At 37.0% G+C, this 19,217-nt stretch overlaps 1 protein-coding gene across 7 annotated transcripts in view; it reads right to left on the reverse strand.

The window, feature by feature from the left end:
- The window catches only part of RAB3IP (RAB3A interacting protein), a 69,650-nt gene continuing 50,874 nt past the window's right edge, over positions 442–19,217 (reverse strand). For 3 of the 7 annotated variants that reach the window (XM_018047949.1, XM_018047950.1, XM_018047951.1), the window contains exons 5-11: positions 15,533–15,610; positions 14,489–14,692; positions 10,990–11,118; positions 9,425–9,537; positions 5,001–5,100; positions 4,846–4,915; positions 442–796 (exon numbers count right to left, since the gene is read on the reverse strand). In XM_018047949.1, coding sequence (XP_017903438.1) covers positions 714–796; positions 4,846–4,915; positions 5,001–5,100; positions 9,425–9,537; positions 10,990–11,118; positions 14,489–14,692; positions 15,533–15,610 — 777 coding nt within the window. In that variant the 3' untranslated portion in view covers positions 442–713. Of the gene's footprint in view, positions 797–4,845; positions 4,916–5,000; positions 5,101–9,193; positions 9,315–9,424; positions 9,538–10,989; positions 11,119–14,488; positions 14,693–15,532; positions 15,611–19,217 lie in introns of those variants that run through there. The other 4 variants (XR_001918056.1, XR_001918057.1, XR_001918055.1 and 1 more) reach the window with 4 other exon arrangements.

A 19,217-nucleotide genomic window follows, 5' to 3' on the forward strand; every position in this document is an offset into this window, starting at 1 on the left:
GCCCTGGAGGACACATCATATCAATTTATCTTTATGTCCTTTCAATGAATACGAAGTGCTCAACGAATATGAAGTATAGACATATTACATCAAGATGCCAAAGAATGCATCTCTAGGATAAAATGTGACTGTCTTCTACCTGATATATTTAAAGTAATCACCACAACAATGGGATTCTTTAAATTAGAACCGAATGATTAAAACAGATAACTTTCTTTTCAGAAGAAGTCTTTCTTTAAATAAAGTCTTTTCTTTTAATCCTAATGTATAAAACAGACAAAAATCGAGTCATGCTAGTGGGCGTAGGGGGAGGAAGGCGATCCTGTCCACTTAACCTTCTTCCTTGTCCTTCACAGGCTGCTGCACAGTTTGAAAATTACAGTTCAAATCCAACTGACCCTATGCACCATGTCAGAGCTACAAAAGAAAGCAAAAGCGCACTCAATTTAACATTTATTTATTTAGCTATTTTTTGCAACTATAAATTACAATCACTAGTACACCTGTAATTCTTTATAGTGTGTTCAACTAAAGAATAAGCAAACACAGCATAGGTCAGTTTAAAAAGAAATCACAGTACTTCTTAGTATAATCTGCAAAAGAGGGAAAAAGTCTTGGACCCGCTCCTTGGAAATAAATATCAAGTAACCGTAAAAATATTCAGCCATTTTCCAAGTCTTCAAGGAGGTTCATGGATGGTCCCAGGCAGAACATCAGAGTTCCTCTTTGAAATAGCCCAGCTTTGCCAATGACATCTCTTTTCTCAACTGCATAACTTCCCAAAACATTTGGTCAACTACACAAAGAGAAAAGAGGGACACATAAATCATAAAATATCATCTTAATTATTTTTGTTTCAATGAGAATTTAGGTAGCTGAAATGCCAACTGGACATTTCTAATGATGTACCTAATGCTTAACATCCTATCATTGTTTCACACTAACTTTTCCATTTACTTCTGAGCATCCCAGTTTTATTAATAAATACATTTACTGATTTTGCAATCACAATTTGTTAGATATTATCAATGACTACCATTTTAGTCTGAAAGAAGGTAGACATTTCAGTGTCCTGAGTAACTGGCAATGTTGCTGCCTTCTCACTTATGGATCTTCTTGCTCTAATTTGCTATATCTTGGCCATTTTTCACTTTTCATTAAAACTAACAGAGTAAACAGGAAAAAAGGAAAACATGAGACAGTCCAGAGAACTTAATAACATTCTCTGTAACGACAAGGAAAGATTCTGTGTATGGCTCAATTAGAAACAAAACTAAATTCAGAGGATACACTGTAAATTTCTATTATCTCTGCTTCTGTAAGTCCCTCTATTAAGTGGGGGAAAGTTGGCTCTGTTTTAGATTATAAAAGGTCTCCCTCTGACATATGATCAGATTAGACTGATTTAGATCAGTGGTTCTTAACCAGGGAGATTCTGCCCCCCAGTGTGCATACAGTAACGTCTGTAAATGTTTTTCATTATTCGCACCTAGTGAGTAAAGCCCAGGGATGCTACTAAAACATCCTACAATGCACAGGACAGCCTCTCTCAATAAAGAATTACCTGGCTTAAAAGAGTAATAGTACCAAGGCTGAGCCACCCTGCTTTATATTTAGCTGCCTTAAATCCTTTTCAGCACAAGGCATAGATAATAAACAGAATGTAAAATCAATAATAATTTACTACAAACCTACTCAATATAAATGTGTACTAAAGACTGTGAAATAAAGGAGTAAGAGAAGCCAGAGAAGACATCACTTTCATCACTGTCAACCCCCACCACTTATGACTCTTTCTTCCTGTTTTCATAAAGTAGAGTACTTTTCACGTGTCCCTATAAAAACTCTTTTTTAACAAGGAGAAAAAATACACTTGACAACTTGGCACAAATCATCTGTTCTTAAGCTTAAATAGTATTACCTACCAATATATAATTTTAAAGATTTCCATTTTATTAAAGTCAGAAAAAGTCAGTTCAGTCGCTCAGGTGTGCCCAATTCTCTGCAACCCCATGGACTAGAGCATGCCAGGCTTCACTGTCCATCACCAACTCCTGGAGCTTGCTCAGACTCATGTCCATCGAATCAGTGATGCTATCCAACCATCTCATCCTCTGTCATCCCCTTCTCCTCTTGCCTTCAATCTTGCCCAGAATCAGGGTCTTCTAATAAGGTAGTTCTTCACATCAGGTGGCCAAAGTATTGGAGTTTCAGCTTCAACATCAGTCCTTCCAATGAACATTCAGGACTGATTTCCTTTAGGATGGACTGGTTGGATCTCCTTGCAGTCCAAGGGACTCTCAAGAGTCTTCTCCAACACCACAGTTCAAAAGCATCAATTCTTCAGTGCTCAGCTTTCTTTATACTCTAACACTCACATCCATACATAATTACTGAAAAAACCATACTTTGACTATATGGACCTTTGTCAGTAAAGTAATGTCTCTGCTTTTTAATATGCTGTCTAGGTTGGTCATAGCTTTTCTTCCAAGGAGCAAGCGCCTTTTAAATTCATGGCTGCAATCACCATCCGCAGTGATTCTGGAGCTCCCCAAAATAAAGTCTGTCACTGGTTCCACTGTTTCCCCATCTATATGCCATGAAGTGATGGGACTGCCAGGATCTTAGTTTTTTGAATGTTGAGTTTTAAGCCAAATTTTTCACTCTCCTCTTTCACCTTCAACAAAAGGCTCTTTAGTTCTTCTTCGCTTTCTGCCATAAGGGTGGTGTCATCTGCGTGTCTGAGGTTTATTGATATTTCTCCCAGCAATCTTGACTCCAGCTTGATTCCAACTGAATGCTTCATTCAGCCTGGCATTTTGCATGATGTACTCTGCATATAAGTTAAATAAGCAGGATGACAATACACAGCCTTGATGTATGACTTTTCCAATTTGGAAGCAAGTCTGTTGTTCCATGTCCAGTTCTAACTGTTGCTTCCTGACCTGCATACAGATTTCTCAGGAGACAGGTAAGGTGCTCTGGTATTCCCACTTCATGAAGAATTTTCCACAGGTTGTGATTCACACAGTCAAAGGTTTTGACATAGTCAATAAAGCAGAAGTAGCTGTTTTTCTGGAACTCTCTTGCTTTCTCAATGATCCAGTGGATGTTCACAATTTGATCTCTGGTTCCTCTGCCTTTTCTAAATACAGCTTGACAATCTGGAAGTTCATGGTTCATGTACTGTTGAAGCCTAGCTTGGAGAATTTTGCTAGCATGTGAGATGAGTGCAATTGTGCGGTAGTTTGAGCATTTTTTGGCATTGCCTTTCTTTGGGATTGGAATGAAAACTGACCTTTTCCAGTCCTGTGGCCACTGCTGAGTTTTCCAAATTAGCTGGCATATTGAGTGCAGCACTTTAATAGCATCATTTTTAGGATTTGAAATAGCTCAACTAGAATTCCATCACTTCCACTAGCTTTGTTCGTAGTGATGCTTCCCTAAGGCCCACCTGATTTTGCATTTTTATCAAAGTCATAAAAAGTACTATACAGTTTAAAGACTGCTTGTATGCTCTGTAGCCTTTTTAAATTCAATATTGATTAGAGACAAGTTTCACCCCTATTCTTTTAGGTATTATAACCTAATTACCAAAAAAAAAAACCCCAAACCCCTAATTACATGTGATTATAAACAAATGACTAATACACCAGAGTTTGAAAATGCTAAACTAAGTTTACCAACACAACTAATTGTTCGAAAGGATTAACATTCACTGGTTTACATTACTAAAACACAGTAGGATTTTACCAGTTTTTCAGTATAAGAAAATTTTCAGGGTCTGGAAAAAGATAAACAAGATAATTCTCCACAACTTCAAATACAAAACTGGTATGGACTTGTCCCTAGCTCAGTATCTGCTATTTCTGTTTTAAAACAACCATATGCAAGGAGATCCAACCAGTCCATTCTAAAGGAGATCAGTCCTGGGTGTTCTTTGGAAGGAATGATGCTAAAGCTGAAACTCCAGTACTTTGGCCACCTCATGCAAACAGTTGACTCACTGGAAAAGACTCTGATGCTGGGAGGGATTGGGGGCATGAGGAGAAGGGGACGACAGAGGATGAAATGGCTGGATGGCATCACCTACTTGATGGACATGAGTTTGAGTGGACTCTAGGAGTTGGTGATGGACATGGAGGCCTGGCGTGCTGCAATTCATGGGGTTGCAAAGAGTTGGACACGACTGAGTGACTGAACTGAACTGATGTATTAAAAAATATAGATTTTGGAGCTGTCAGGTCATGTTAGTTTCTATGGCTGGTATTTAAGACATCTGACTATAAAAACCATAACTAATCATGAAAGACTACAATTAAAAATGCTGCCACCCTGGCACTAGGTTAGGTCTCTGGATATATCATCTTCACGCTTCTGTTGATGTAGAAGACAGTGATCTTTACTCCACTCGGAATTACCCTCATGACTACTTTGTTAACTCACACGTGAAAGGAGAAAATACAGAAAAAAGCTTAGTGCCTTGTGGGCTCCACTAATTAAAATAAGCCTGACCACATTTAGAGCTTGCTCAGTTTTATTTCTTAAGGAGTATGTTCAACAGGCTTTATGCTCCTCTCACATTTACCACCTGGTTTATCATGTATTCCTTAGATGTTAAAACTGATCCTGCTTCAAATTCAAGAGTAAAATGTGGCCAATCTAAGGATTAAATACAATATGTTTTAAAAGATGCTTTTGTTCCCAAATTATTCACACATTTTATTACACCTATTAAAGAGATTCAAGATAATGTACCAATAATGTTTATTTGAGCATTACTATTATGTCCTATACTTTTTACCAAACTTTTATGCAAATATTTTATCATGAATTGACACTCACCATCTTGCTGTTTCACAAGTCCCTGCTGAATGTACCGAATGTATGTGAAAAAGTTACAGACAGAAGTGATCTGGGCCAAAAAGAAAAGAATGTTAACCAGTCAAATGTTTCTTGTCAAAGAGAGCTTTATTAAAGTTAATGGTTATATTACTTACCCTGTATCTGCAAAAAGGAGAAATATAGTAGTAGTTGCTTGAGTCCCCTAGTTTAATTCTGTGTTTACAGGACTTGCTCTGACCTGTGAGAGCACATTTTCTGTAAAATAAGGATAAATTTTAGTTTTAAAAAATTGAAAGCATTTTGCCCCTACCTTCTGAACAAGTTGCACATTTATTCAGACAACATATATTTGACAACCTACCCTGTATCAGGTACTCTGTGAAGATGACAAAGACAAAAACCCTACCTTCTAGGGCTTACATTCTAGTAGAAGTTTACAAGCATAGCATTCAGTATGGTTCTAGAAATAAAAGCTAGATGTTTTAATATATGTCCTTGCTCAGTCACTTCAGTCGTGTCCGACTCTCTGCGACCCCATGGACCACGGCCTGCCAGGATCCCTTGTCCAGGGGATTCTCCAGGCAAGAATTCTGGAGTGGGTTCCCGTTTCCTTCTTCAGTGATAAAGTATGAAGTGAGTGAAGAAGTCGCTCAGTCGTATCCGATTCTTTGCGACCCCATGAACTGTAGCCTACCAGGCTCCTCTGTCCATGGGATTTTCCAGGCAAGAGTACTGGAGTAGGTTGCCATTTCCTTCTCCAATATATGTCCTAACCAGGAACAAAATTACAAATAAGTAATCAGCTGCAGGGCAGGCCACAGCTTTCCACTGGGACTTCAACTTCTGTCTTAGTTGAAAAAAAGTTAAAAGTGACTGTTCAAGTCTCAAAACATGCTACTGATAGCCTGCAGGACAACAGTTTCCAGATGGGATACTTTTTGGTGTGTTGGGTTGGTGTATATGCATTTAATGTGGCACCTAGGCCTGAGAAATACAAAGGAATAAGAAACCTTACAAACACACTGCATCTTAACAATTACAATTACACAAACAGTACATACTCCATTTAGACATACCGACCTTCCTCTTTGCATACTACAACATGTATGAGGGTTTTCAGGCTACAATAGGATGGAAGCCTCTTGAGAGCAGGGAATGTACTGTATTCATCTTGAAATGCCTGACAGTAAGTATCCGCCTGGCAGAGAGCAGACATTCAGTGGTTGCTGGTTAAGTGACAGGCCACCTGTCACTCTACTTGCTCAACAAGATCAGGTTGGACTCACAGAAGCCCAGCTGTCACCCTGCTAAATAGAAGCTTGACTAAAGACAGCTACCACTCCTTGTCAATGCAAACTTAGTGTAGCTCTAAAGTAAAGTAAAGTGGCCAATAGCATTTTATAGGACATTATAAGTTATAAAGAAAAATGTATTAACTAGACATTGAATTTTCAGCTATACTTACGAGAAATATGAAATGTATGTGGCTCCATATTAAGCAAACACACAACAAATGGTTACTTAAAAGAGAATAATTTTGGCCATTCAAATCACAAAAGAATTCTTACCTTTTCAAGAGATTTCACCTCACTGTTCCTTTATTAGAAAACACCTTTAATGATCTATAATAATATTTAAAAGCACTACTACTAGCTTGAGGAGGATGGACAATCAAGAAATTTAAGGCACAAGTGTTAAAAGTCCTTGGAACTATACTATTTTAAGTATAATTTACACAAGAGAAAAAAGTACCATCAAACTGATTAAAATCACCTTTACAATGCTCTTCTGGAAGCAGACATATCTGTCTGTCTACTATTTTTCTAACTTTCAAATGACTCAGGTAAAATGGTTTTAAGTATCAACTTTTAAAATAATAAAGTGTTTAAGTTATCTCATTTCTGAGGCTAATATATTTTTATTTGAGCTAGAATTCAACGCTAAGTCTTCTGACCTCTAATTCCAATTAAAAAAAAAAAAACATACTACACTACCTCAGTATCTCAATAGCCCTAGTCCCAAGATTTCAAATCCTTGCTTGCCATTTTCACTCAAGAATGTCAGCGTGTCTAAGTCCGCATCTATCATCTTGTAAACCAGAGCCCTATTAACTTCCAAAAATTCACATCCCCCATCCAGTCACCTCTAACTCTTTCTTTACACATCTTTCCTCCCCATACGCTCATCATCCTTTGAACGCAGTTTCCTTGTTCCCTTCTTCAGTCTTTGTTATCCAAATTCCACTCATGCTTCTAAAACCCAGATCAAACCAAAGCCCCTCCAATAATTGTTCTGATCACCACCAGTGGAGTGACTTCGCCTTCCACAAAATTCCCAGAGCACTATGCCATTCACTTAGTGACAATCTCATCCACAAGAGCCTTAGCCAGGGCCATACTTCACGTTTCATTTTAGAAAAAAAAAAAAAAAAAGGACACCATTTTCCTTTGGTTTTCTCCACACAATATGCACTGCAAACATCTTGGCTTCCGGCCCCATTTCCACAAGCACAATAATACCCTTAACTATGTTAATTGTTCCCTAAATAGCTCAGTTGGTAAAGAATCCACCTGCAATGCAGGAAACCCCCTTTGATTCCTGGGTTGGAAAGATCCGCTGGAGAAGGGACAGGCTACCCACTCCAGAATTCTTGGGCTTCCCTTGTGGCTCAGCTGGTAAAGAATCCACCTGCAATGCAGGAGACCTGGATTTGATCCCTGGGTTGGAAAGATCCCCTGGAGAAGGGAAAGGCTACCCACTAGACTATCCTGGCCTGGAGAATTCCATGGACTGCATAGTCCATGGGGTCACAAAGAGGTGGACATGATTGAGTGACTTTCACTTTCATTCAGTATAATTATTTTACTAAAATATTGTAAAAATCTACTGTAACTGAGATTTCATTTGATGATATTACACATTTAATATGTGGGATGGATACAATGCAACCATAAATTTAAAATCCTACAATAAAAACTGCTATTGTAAAATAAGATATAACACAGAACTTCAAGTACAAAAACTGCTATCATTAACAATCAGGATAAAAATACCCAGGAGTTTGTTGATGGGTAGAATTTAGAAATGTAAATCTCTTCCCCAAAATTCAGAGGCCACCATACTACAAGTGCATGGGGAGCATAAAACAGGACACAACTCTAGGTGTGGTTCGTGACTTGTGGCTCACGAACAAACACAGGACTAAAAAAATAAGTTACCCAAATACCAGCACTGACTGATCCTGCTGAGAGTGCAATGTGCATAACAGGAAACAGGAAGAACGACACAACTCCCACATCCGGTTTTAACAGACCTAGCAGTTAATCTCTCAATGGCACTCCAGTACTCTTGCCTGGAAAATCCCATAGACGGAGGAGCCTGGTGGGCTGCAGTCAGACACGACTTCACTTTCACTTTTCACTTTGATGCAATAGAGAAGGAAATGGCAACCCACTCCAGTGTTCCTGCCTGGAGAATCCCAGGGACGGGGGAGCCTGGTGGGCTGCTGTCTATGGGATCACACAGAGTCGGACACAACTGAAGCGACTTAGCAACAGCAGCAGCAGCAGCAGCAGCAGCAGTTAATCTCAACCAGCCGCTTCTTCTTTTGCCTTCAAATAGCCTGCCTGACAGGATTCAATTGTTGCTAGCTAGGAGCTCTTTTGGGCCTCCCAGGTGATGCTAGCGGTAAAGAACCTGCCTGCCAATGCAGGAGACATAAGAGACGTGGGTTCGATCCCTGGGTGGGGAAGATCCCCTGGATGAGGTATGACAACATACTCCAGTATGTTGTCCAGAATCGGACACAACTGAGCGACTTAGCATGCACGCACATGAGCTCTCCTAGGCTCTTCAGTCCCCTTATACTGATCTAGTTTTTAACCAACTAAGCAGCTTCCCCGAAATCTTTCAAAGTCACCTTTTAAACAGCTGTGCCAAAGGTTTTAGGTACTGCTGGTTTCAATCTTTTCCAGAACTGGTTGGAAAAAGGCTTGTTCTGCTATGAAATGTGGAGTCACCCCTGAAGGTACACAACTGTCAAATATTTCTTACACATGACGACAGAAATGTTTCTTTACCAAAGTGAGAAAGCTTTACAATGAGAGTACTGAAGGAGAGGACTAGCCAAGTCTTTTGGTGCCCTGTTTTCATGCTTGGCAAGACCTGGTCTAATTCACTGTTTTTTCAAATTATTTTTGACAGCAAACTTCAAGAAGAAATATTTTATACAAAAAGCCCAGAACATGAAAAGTATAACCAAAAAAATCTGCTTATGACCCATAAAAGAGATTTCATAATCAGGTAATGGATTACAATATGTGGTTTACAAAAAAAAAGTTTCTGACACCTGATCTACCTGGATCCCACGTACAGGTCTGTAATTAAAGAGCTCTCCACTGACGATACATCTGAAATCCCCACACTGCCTGCGGGTTGGTCTCTGGGCTGCACAGACTCTAAACAGAAAACTGACGAGAGATTTAACCATATTTAAAACCAGAAAAAATTAAAGTAACTGCAACACATAAAATTTTTAAGACTCAGTATTCTTCCACAAGACATGATTTTGAAAACATACTTTGGTCCTCCGCATTCAACTGCAGATGCTTTCACGAATCGAACAGGTTGTAATCCCACTGGTTCAATGCTTAAAGTGTTGTTCTCCACAGCTTCCAGAACAGCTGAAGCCAACTTCACAGAACACAAAAAACATTAGATGCTGACAGGAAAATGGAAAATTCTAGTTCACAGTAAACTGATGTTTAAAAGTTATTTTTCCCCAAGTTCCCCTAGATTTGCCTTAGCTAATGAAAAAGAAAGAAACCACATAAGCTTGGTTTGAATTCTTTCCTAACTCCAATATTGTTATGAAAAGTGATTCAGTTATAGCTAAATAACTTTTCTCATTTTCTGGAAGGAAATTAAAGACATTAATTCCAGATCACCCCTTATCCAGAATTAACATCCACTATTAAAGTCACTTCAAAATGAATATCCTAATGCTTGATTTTGCCAAATTTATGCATTATTTTTTAATACTGGTCATCATAACAGAGCAATATATATTAAGCAGAGCTATATATTTAATGATCTCGTGTTTATGTGCACAAGAATATACAAAAGAATTAAATGAATTATCAAATATTAAATGCCCAGATGGAGACGGTAGTAACTGATAGACAATTGATGAAATGGGCAAACTACTTTATACTGGCAAGATTACTTTTTGTAGCAATCTACCTAAAATTAGGGCCAGAGCCATAATGACTAACAGCTATATATCAAAAGCATTTTAGTCTTCCTCTTAACTTCTCCTTACAAGTAGTGTTGTAATTAAATTCTCTAAAGACTCTTAGGATTAACTTTCTTAAAACACTTATTGACTGGATATTTGCAGACAAACCTCCCGCATGTAAGAACAAATTAAAATTATGACCTTACATTTGCACAGCATTTTAAGGTTTTCTGTCTACTTGAAAGTGTCAAAATGTTAGTCACACAGTCATGTCCGACTCTTTGAAGCTCCATGGACTATAGCCCACCAGGTTCCTCTGTCCATGGAGTTCTCCAGGCAAGAATACTGGAGTGGGTAGCCTTCTCTTTTCTAAGGGTTCTTCCCAATCTAGGGATAGAACTTGGGTCTCCTATACTGCAGGCAGATGCTTTACCGTCTGAGCCACCAGGGAAGTTTTTCTATCTACTTAATTGACTTCGTTTTGTCTTAACAAACCTGAGACATGGGCAAGGAAGGCATTTTTCCCCCTGTTTTAACGATGAAGGAACTAAACAGGAGTTTTAAAATCACATATGGATAAACCGAACAAACAGCTTGAAGTATACAGAAATTCCTTTACACTGACTCTTGGACTAAAAGTTAATAAGCCCTACCCCCTTAACATATTTAATACTTCACTCCAGTGCAAAACATACTGCAGTGTGAGTGATCCTCTGCTCAAATAAGGAAGAAGGTTCAGTAAGTGAATGCCAAGAAATTATTATGACCCTAATATGGAATGGAGAAAATGGTGAAACATGACATTTTATAAATTATCTATGTAAGAGATAGTAAAATATGTAACATGTCTAAGTAAAAGGTATAGGAACAACTCTAATGCATTTCTATTAAAGTTTTTAAAAAATTACCTCACTTTTTGAGAAGGTTAAACAAGGAAAGATATCTTCCTGATAGACTTTGTCTAAGAAAGGACAGGTTCTGTCCATTGTGGGCTCATCCTTCCAAGATCTGAATTCATTATACAGGGATAAGTCAGCCTGACAAAAGAAAACATAAAATAACTTTTAAATAAGTACAAACAGAAAATCACTTTATAAAACCAAAACCTAATTAATATATTACCAAAAAACAAATATTCTTTATTTAAAATAACAATTGAACCATTCTTGACTAGATATAATACAGGATAGCAATTTTTTAATTGAAGTATAGCTGATTTACAATATTGTTTGTTTCAGGTATATAGCAAAGTGATTCAATTAAACTTTTTTTTTCAAATTCTTTCCATTATAGATTATTATAAGGTATTGAATATAGTTCCCTGTTGTTGTTTTAGCTGCTAAGTCATGTCCAACTCTTTAGTAACCCCCTGGAGTGTAGCTTGCCAGCTCCTCTGTCCACGAGATTTTCCCAGGCAAGAATACTGGAGTGGATTGCCATTTCCTTCTCCGGGGATCTTCCCCACCCAGGGATTGAACCTGCCTCTCCTGCACTGGCAGGCAAGATCTTCCCCACTGAGCCACTAGGGAATCCCATGGTTCCCTGTACTATACAGTAAATTCTTGGCTTATTTTATATACAGTGGTGTATATCTGTTAATCTCATACTTCTAACTTATCCCTCTCTCAGCCTTTCCCCTTTGGCAACCATAAGATCCCTTTCTATGTCTGTGAGTCTGTTTCTGTTTTGTAAATAAGTTCATTTGTACCTTTTTTAGGATTTCACATATAAGTGATCATATTTGTGTTTTTCTTTCTGACATCTTCAAAAAGTATGATACTCTCTAGGTCCATTTATGTTGCTACAAATGGCAATATTTCATTCTTTTTAAAAAACAATCTAAACTCCCAAATAACTAGCGGGTGCTTTTCAATGTAATCACTACGGTGTCAAAGATCACTACCATTACCTACCCACCAAAAAAAATGTAACACTAATGTTGGAGTTCTTCTTAAGACACAGGTGCACACTGTTCTGAATACAAAAGTCTTCTGAAAACAATCTGGAGCCAAGTTAATTAAAACAAGTGTTTAATAGAGGCTGACCAAACTGTGAAATCTATTTTGGGGTCAAAAGTGACACCAACTGTTCAGCTATTTAAGGCATTTCCAGAATTTTCAAAATTTTTACTCTACAAGCTGCAAAACTAAAAGCAGCACACACACACAGCCTCCTAAACTGACTATCTCAAATATGTAACATTCATTTAGATTTTTTTGCCATTTCAACATCTAGTATCTACCATTTGAATTACCAATAATCCAGCTGGCACTGGCCTTCCTATTCACTCTTCCAGTTGTCTCTTCTCTTTCCTTCCAATTTAATAATTTTTCCCAAGTATTCTTCTCTTTGGATTCCCCCAGCCCAGCTCAATACTGCCCATCAGCATATAAAGATCCACCCAGCCCCCAGCCACCCAAACACAGAGCAGTGTCCCTCATCCACCCGCAACTTTAAGCCCCTCTTGTCCAGAAGCACTAGATACCCTGTAAATGAAACACTGACTGCATCTACGGCCTCCAGGACAGCTCAATCAGATGTGCATGTAGTCTATGTGAAAGTAACAAAAGACCGGCTGTACCCCAGCTTTCCTAGAGACTTTCCTCTAAGGTGTATAATGGCAATCTCAATGTGAATTTTTTTCATCCCAATCCATAAATTCCTTGAATCAAAGCTAAAGGCAAAAGGATAAAAATATTAGCAGATAAGTAATACATTTTCAAATTAATTTTCTTTGTAAAATCTACCCTTTGATGGATATAAAACCCAAACTGGGTAAGTAGTGTTCTGAGAAAAGATTCTAGTTGAAAGGCAATAATTTAAACTACTTATTAAGAGCTGACTCTGTCAGGAACTACAGTAATAAGCACTTCACAAACATTTAATCCTCAAAGCTGGGCAAGATAAATATTATAACCTCCATTTATAGATAAGAAAACTAGAGTTTAGAGAGAGAAAATAACTTGACCAAGGTTACCAAGCAAGAAACCAGTAAAAGTTCCCATTTGAGAGACTTGACCTCAGAGCCTTGCCTGACTGTGTGTGCATGCATGCACCTGTGTCCTCACTGCTTTCAGAAGAAACACTGTAAAGTCATGACTGAGTGCCCCCATCACATTTTCTGAAGAAACATGGACATATCCCATTTTCTGTCCAACTGTATCTAAGATTTACACAGGTCAAATTTATGTGTTTCCTTTGTCTAATAAAACATTTTGACAAGTTTTTCACAAAATATTACAATACAAGATATAGCCAGAAAGCAGAAGGTTATATGCTGCCTATAGACATATTTTAAGGAATTTCATAAATACAAAACTTTAAAATGTTCCATGAGAAACATCCAAATTTTCTTAGTGTAAAAAACAGGGAGAAAAGGGTACATAATTACACACACTGAGAAATCACAGCAAAAATACAAGTTGTACCAAGCAATTAAAAATGCTATCAATACTGAAAGAAATCAGAATTAAAGTTATGACTAAAAACATTTCTTAAATATTTAACAGAAACCAGTGTGAATTTTAATTTCATCACATTCAGATTTAACGAAGTACTGAACTTCTCTCTCACCAGCATCGTTCTTTCTTATGAATAACTAAACAATATACAATTCAATTAAAATGAGCAACAACCCTGGCTATTCAATTAAATAAACTCCTGGCTTCTATGTAAAAATCTAAACAAGCACAGCTTCTTAAAGATTAACGAGAGACTTGAATTCGACAATGTAAAATACAACTTTCAAGAAAAAAAATGGGAGAAGGCTGCTTGTTAATTAGTGATCAATCCCCTTGGACATGCTTTCTCATCACATGTAAGTAAAAACTATTTTACAATTACACAATTTTTACTCAAAACAGCTCAAAATATCAGCACATTATCTCAGCTATCCTCATAACATACCTTATAAAATTAGAGCTTACCATCAGTTCTATTGTTGTTGCTTAATTATCTGAATTAACTCCAGGACTACCTTACTGATATAAAATTGTTTCTCCCAGAATTTAAGTAAAAATAACGCACTGTTCTTCAAGAAAATCACCTAATATTTTCATATATTTCTTATGTTCATATTTTGCTGGAGCATGCAAGCAATAAATTTTGACTAGCCAGATCATTAAAGTCACCCACTCTCCTTTATATAATACACGACAGTTTGCTCCCTAAATGAAACATTGAGATTAAGAAACTTACCAAGTTTCCAGCAGGTACTCCAAGGTCAGCCAGGAAGAGAAGGGAACTGAAGAATCCCTGAAAGCAGCCAGCTCTAGACAAAGCCTCCCCCATCTTAATACTGAATATTTTGTACTAAAAGTTTTCCTGGCAAAAATCATAACCAACAGCTCAGTGATGAGAATTACTAAGTATCAACAGAGTCAGAAGGGACAGTCCTGGACGAGTTACCTCTTTGCAGTCTTTTACAATTGGCTGTATCACACTGAGGTCCTGATGACTGCCACTCATAGCACTGCTTGTACTTTTATTTCTTGTATGCCCCTTTTTAAAATGTGCCTTTCCACCTGGCAGAGGCTCTTGCGTAGGTGACGTTGGAGAACTGGACAATACAAGTGTCTTCAATGCAGCTACTTCAGCTTGGAGTACATCAATCTTGAAAAGAAATCAACACAGTCACATGTACTGAATATGTTTTCTGACAGATGCAGCTAAATGTTAACAATTTGGTAACTTTCAGAGAAGAAACATAAGTTTAATGTGTATTTCCTGTGGAGTAATAAAAGGAAAGTAAACTAAATGGGTTTTTTGGGAGGACTTTTTATTTTTAATCAGTTTTTTGATGTTCCCATACAATCTGGATTAAGTTGCTATTCACAATGTCAGATGAAAATTTTAAAATTATCAAAATGTTTAACATTTCACTATGTGGATTTTCAGATGAGATTGGGTGCATTCAGGGTGGTATGGCTGTAGACATCACCAACTCAATGGACATGAGTTTGAGCAAGCTCCAGGAGTTGGTGATGGACAGGGAAGCCTGGCGTGCTGCAGTCCATGGGGTCACAAAGAGTCGGACACGACTGAGCGACTGAACAGATGCAAATTTTCAGAATCTTCATATTTAAAAATAGTTTATGATTAGGCGCAGTTCGTTTCTAAAACAGCAAAATCTAGTAACATTTCAGCGGCTTTTTTAGTGAATTAAAAAATAATTGACTTTAAAGTGTAATTATATAATCCTTTTGATAATATGTGTGATTCACAAAGCTTTAAATCATTTGCTTCTAATATAAATGTATACCAAATGTTCACTATTAATTATATCTATGTAGTAGCTATTTTCTTCTTTATAGTGTCTTGTAGTTTTAAAAATCTTCTAAAGTAAGCAGTACTTTTATAATCAGAACAAATCCAATAAACATCAAGGTATTTTTCAAACTGTAATTACTAGTTTCTTTATATTTTATCCTATTAAAAGCAGCAAAAACTTACTTTTCCTTGTGCTTCTTTTAGCTGTTTTTCTGCTGTTGCCTGCTTGACATTTGCTTCTCTCACCATCTTATGAGCTTCCTAAAAAAGTTAACATCTCATATTTTGGAAACAAAGTATTTGTCATTTGTTTTCAAAAATCTTTCAACAGGTGTCTATGATTGAAACAAAGATACACTAACAAAATTTTGCCTAAAATTAAGTATTCAGTGTCAACAGCTGAAGCAGCAACTGTCATCAGGCAGATCAATTATTAGGAATAAAGAGTAGGTACCTTCTTTTAGTATCTATTACCACAGAGGCAGGCAAGGTTAGTTTGATCATTCTAATCAATACTTGTGTAAAGACTGCAAATGTTAAAGAAGGAAAAGTCATGATCCACATGTCAAACCCAACATCCTTGCAGTTAGGTTTTTATAATTTATATTCATATTACTATGCACAGCAAAGACATACAGGAGAAACAAGCAAAAATATTAACATATCAGTAATGCTGCAGTTTATAGGAGTAACAGCTGAGAAGCCTTAGAGCTCCCAATAAAAACTCACAAATCGATACTAAATCTTGATTTTGTGCAGAGCAATCGAAAGGTTGAGTTTATCCTTTCATAAGATCTTAATTTTTTAGTACCAAATATACGAAACTCTAGATATTTAATTCCCTTTCATTCATACAACATTTATTCATCAAACACTTATTCATAACATCTCTTCCTCAGCTTGGAGAAGGCAATGGCACCCCACTCCAGCACTCTTGCCTGGAAAATCCCATGGATGGAGGAGCCTGGTAGGCTGCAGTCCATGGGGTCGCTAAGAGTCAGACACGACTGAGCGACTTCACTTTCACTTTTTACTTTCATGCATTGGAGAAGGAAATGGCAATCCACTCCAGTGTTCTTGCCTGGAGAATCCCAGGGACGGGGGAGCCTGGTGGGCTGCCGTCTGTGGGGTCGCACAGAGTCAGACACGACTGAAGCAACTTAGCAGCAGCAGCTTCCTCAGCTACCGTTCCAGGTGCTGATAACTCTTAAGGACCTTACACTCTGAAGACATTCTAATAATCAAGTAAAATATGAGTACAAATTCTGGATTTTATTCTAAATCCATTATGAAGCCTTGTGGCCTTTTAAGAAAGAGAATGACATTTTGTTGTTTGTATTTTAAAAAGCTTACTCTGCTGTATGGAATAATCCTAATAAAATATAAGGGTGGACTGGAACAGTATACAGGGTGCTTGCAATAATCCCCCAGGATGTAAGAGCTTAGATCTTAGAACTTCAATTTACTGTTCACGAGGAAGAGAGTGATGGAAGGCAGAAGGAAGGAAATCAGCTTCAAAGATGTTTAACAATTTGACAAGCGAACCCTCACGAGGTCTGTCGGCTGTTCAGGGGAGAGTGGAAGTTCTCCACGCCACAGTTCCACGGTGGCACTCCCATTTATTCATTTGCTCTTAAGAGTATGTAATGACATTACACCTTGTATGTGCCCTTGTATTATAATAAATTTACAGATATTGTTTTAAATAAGAAAAGCTTCACTATGAATGCTTATAATTAAATGAGATTAACTGTGAGAATATTCCATGCACCATTATGCTGGCTATCTTGAGTCAAAGCCTGTAGGAGCTATCAAATTTAATAATGAGATAAGCATTCTTCTTTTAAAAATAACAAGTATTTCAGATGTGCTGAATAAGTGCTGAATTTTAACAAGTGACTGTCATTAAAATACTACTTGACAGGTAGTTCCCAAATAATAAGTATATCTAATCTGATCCTTCAAAATAAGTGACATTTTAACTATGAATCCAGAAGTAATATGTGCTATGGAGAGAATATTTGTTTAATGTTTAGAATTGGATTCTGCTTTCATTAATGGCGGACCATGCAACTCAGAACAAACATCCTACAGAGAACAGTTTTTAAAAGCTGCACAAATGTTTTAAAAACGTTTTTGAAGGCATTAGAGAGCAACAAAATAGTGAAGAATCAGAGGCCCAAGATCCAGAAGAAGTAAACTGAGGAAAGTGAGCTGAAACTTGGGGTGATTTGTCCCCTTAGAGATATAGGGATATACTGGAAAGGTATAAAATAAATGTAACTGGAGTCCAGAAAGGAAAGAAAAAAGAGCTAGAATGAGGCAAGAGGAGTATCTAAAATGATAATTCATAGGATTTTAAAAATTGACAAAAGACATCAAAAGACATATGAGCTTGAAAACTTTTCTATTACTGTCATTCTGAAACTGAAAAATTACTTAAGTATCATCTGCACAGGAAAGTCAGTAAACTTTCTAGAAAGGCCAGATAGTAAGTAGTTCAGGCTTCTAAGCCATATGGTCTGTTTTGTAACTACTCAGCTCTGCTGCTATAGTGTGAAGGCAGCCACAGACAATAAAACAATCAATGAATATAGCCATTCCAATAAAAATTCATGGGCACTGAAATATGAGTTTCATAGAGTTTTCATATGTCACAAAATATTCCTCTTTTGATTCTTTTTCCTCCTCTTATCATTTGAAAATGTAAAAACCAACCTCAGCTCGTTAGGCTGCACAAAAGTAGATATAGGCCAGTTTTGGTCTGCAGGCTATAGTTTGTACACCTGTGATCTATACAAACATTCATGTCCATATATTTACAAACACAGAATTTTTTTCCTCTCTGGTTAGCAGTGATTCAAATTTAGTTGATCTTTTTTTTTTCTTTTTAAAAAATAATGTTTATTCACCATCTTCTGATTAGTTTTAAAAAACAATTCGTTGGCATTAAAGACAAAAATTCGCTAGAGAATGTTACAGAAAAACTTTCACATAACTAGCAATGGGACTGAAAATTCATTATCATGACTTATTACAGGAAAAGATGTACTTGTTCCTTTCAGATGAGTATATCTGTGAGTTATCAATAACATTAAATCTAAATTTTAAAAATGGAATTCAGACCATATCATCATTGGAGAAGGAAACGGCAACCCACTCCAGTACTCTTGCCTGGAAAATCCCATGGACAGAGGAGCCTGGCAGGCTATAGTCCAAAGGGTTGCAGAGAGTCGGACACGACTGAGCGACTTCACAATCACTATCTTCTGGATCATAAATTTAAAACAAGGTTTCAAAAACAAGATAACATATTCAATCACAATGCTCTCACGAAATAAATATACATATATACAATGTATTTTAATGAGAATACTTCTATATTATAAAAAATTTAAGTATTTTTATTTCACTTTTTTAAAACTTTTGTGTTGTGTATGTATGTAACATGATGTGTGTTAGTATATGTTCATAATTTAAGTACATATGTCTAGAACAGTGACTCGTGCATAGGGAATTCTTAATATCTTCATCATGAGGGTTCACGCTCAAATTTGTCTCTGTGGCTTGAAAGAAAAGGAAGTGCCATTTATGACTTTCACCATACTTAAAAGCAAGATCAAGGTCATGAATTTGAGTCCCAGCATTCTTCTTAACTCTACTTATGATTTTCTTCACAGACAAAATAATTTGTACTATATGTGCTTACAGCATTGTTGAGACAAACTAAGCATATCATAGACATTTACTAAAATTGGCTGAAAAAACCTTAAGACTACATATCTTTTTTTCCATGTTAAATGTAGACTACTTTGTAAAGCATTCTTTTAACCGATTTCACTTTATATTTTGCATTACCTGAAAATCC

Source organism: Capra hircus, chromosome 5, assembly GCF_001704415.2.
Source record: "Capra hircus breed San Clemente chromosome 5, ASM170441v1, whole genome shotgun sequence".
Lineage (NCBI taxonomy): Eukaryota > Metazoa > Chordata > Mammalia > Artiodactyla > Bovidae > Capra > Capra hircus.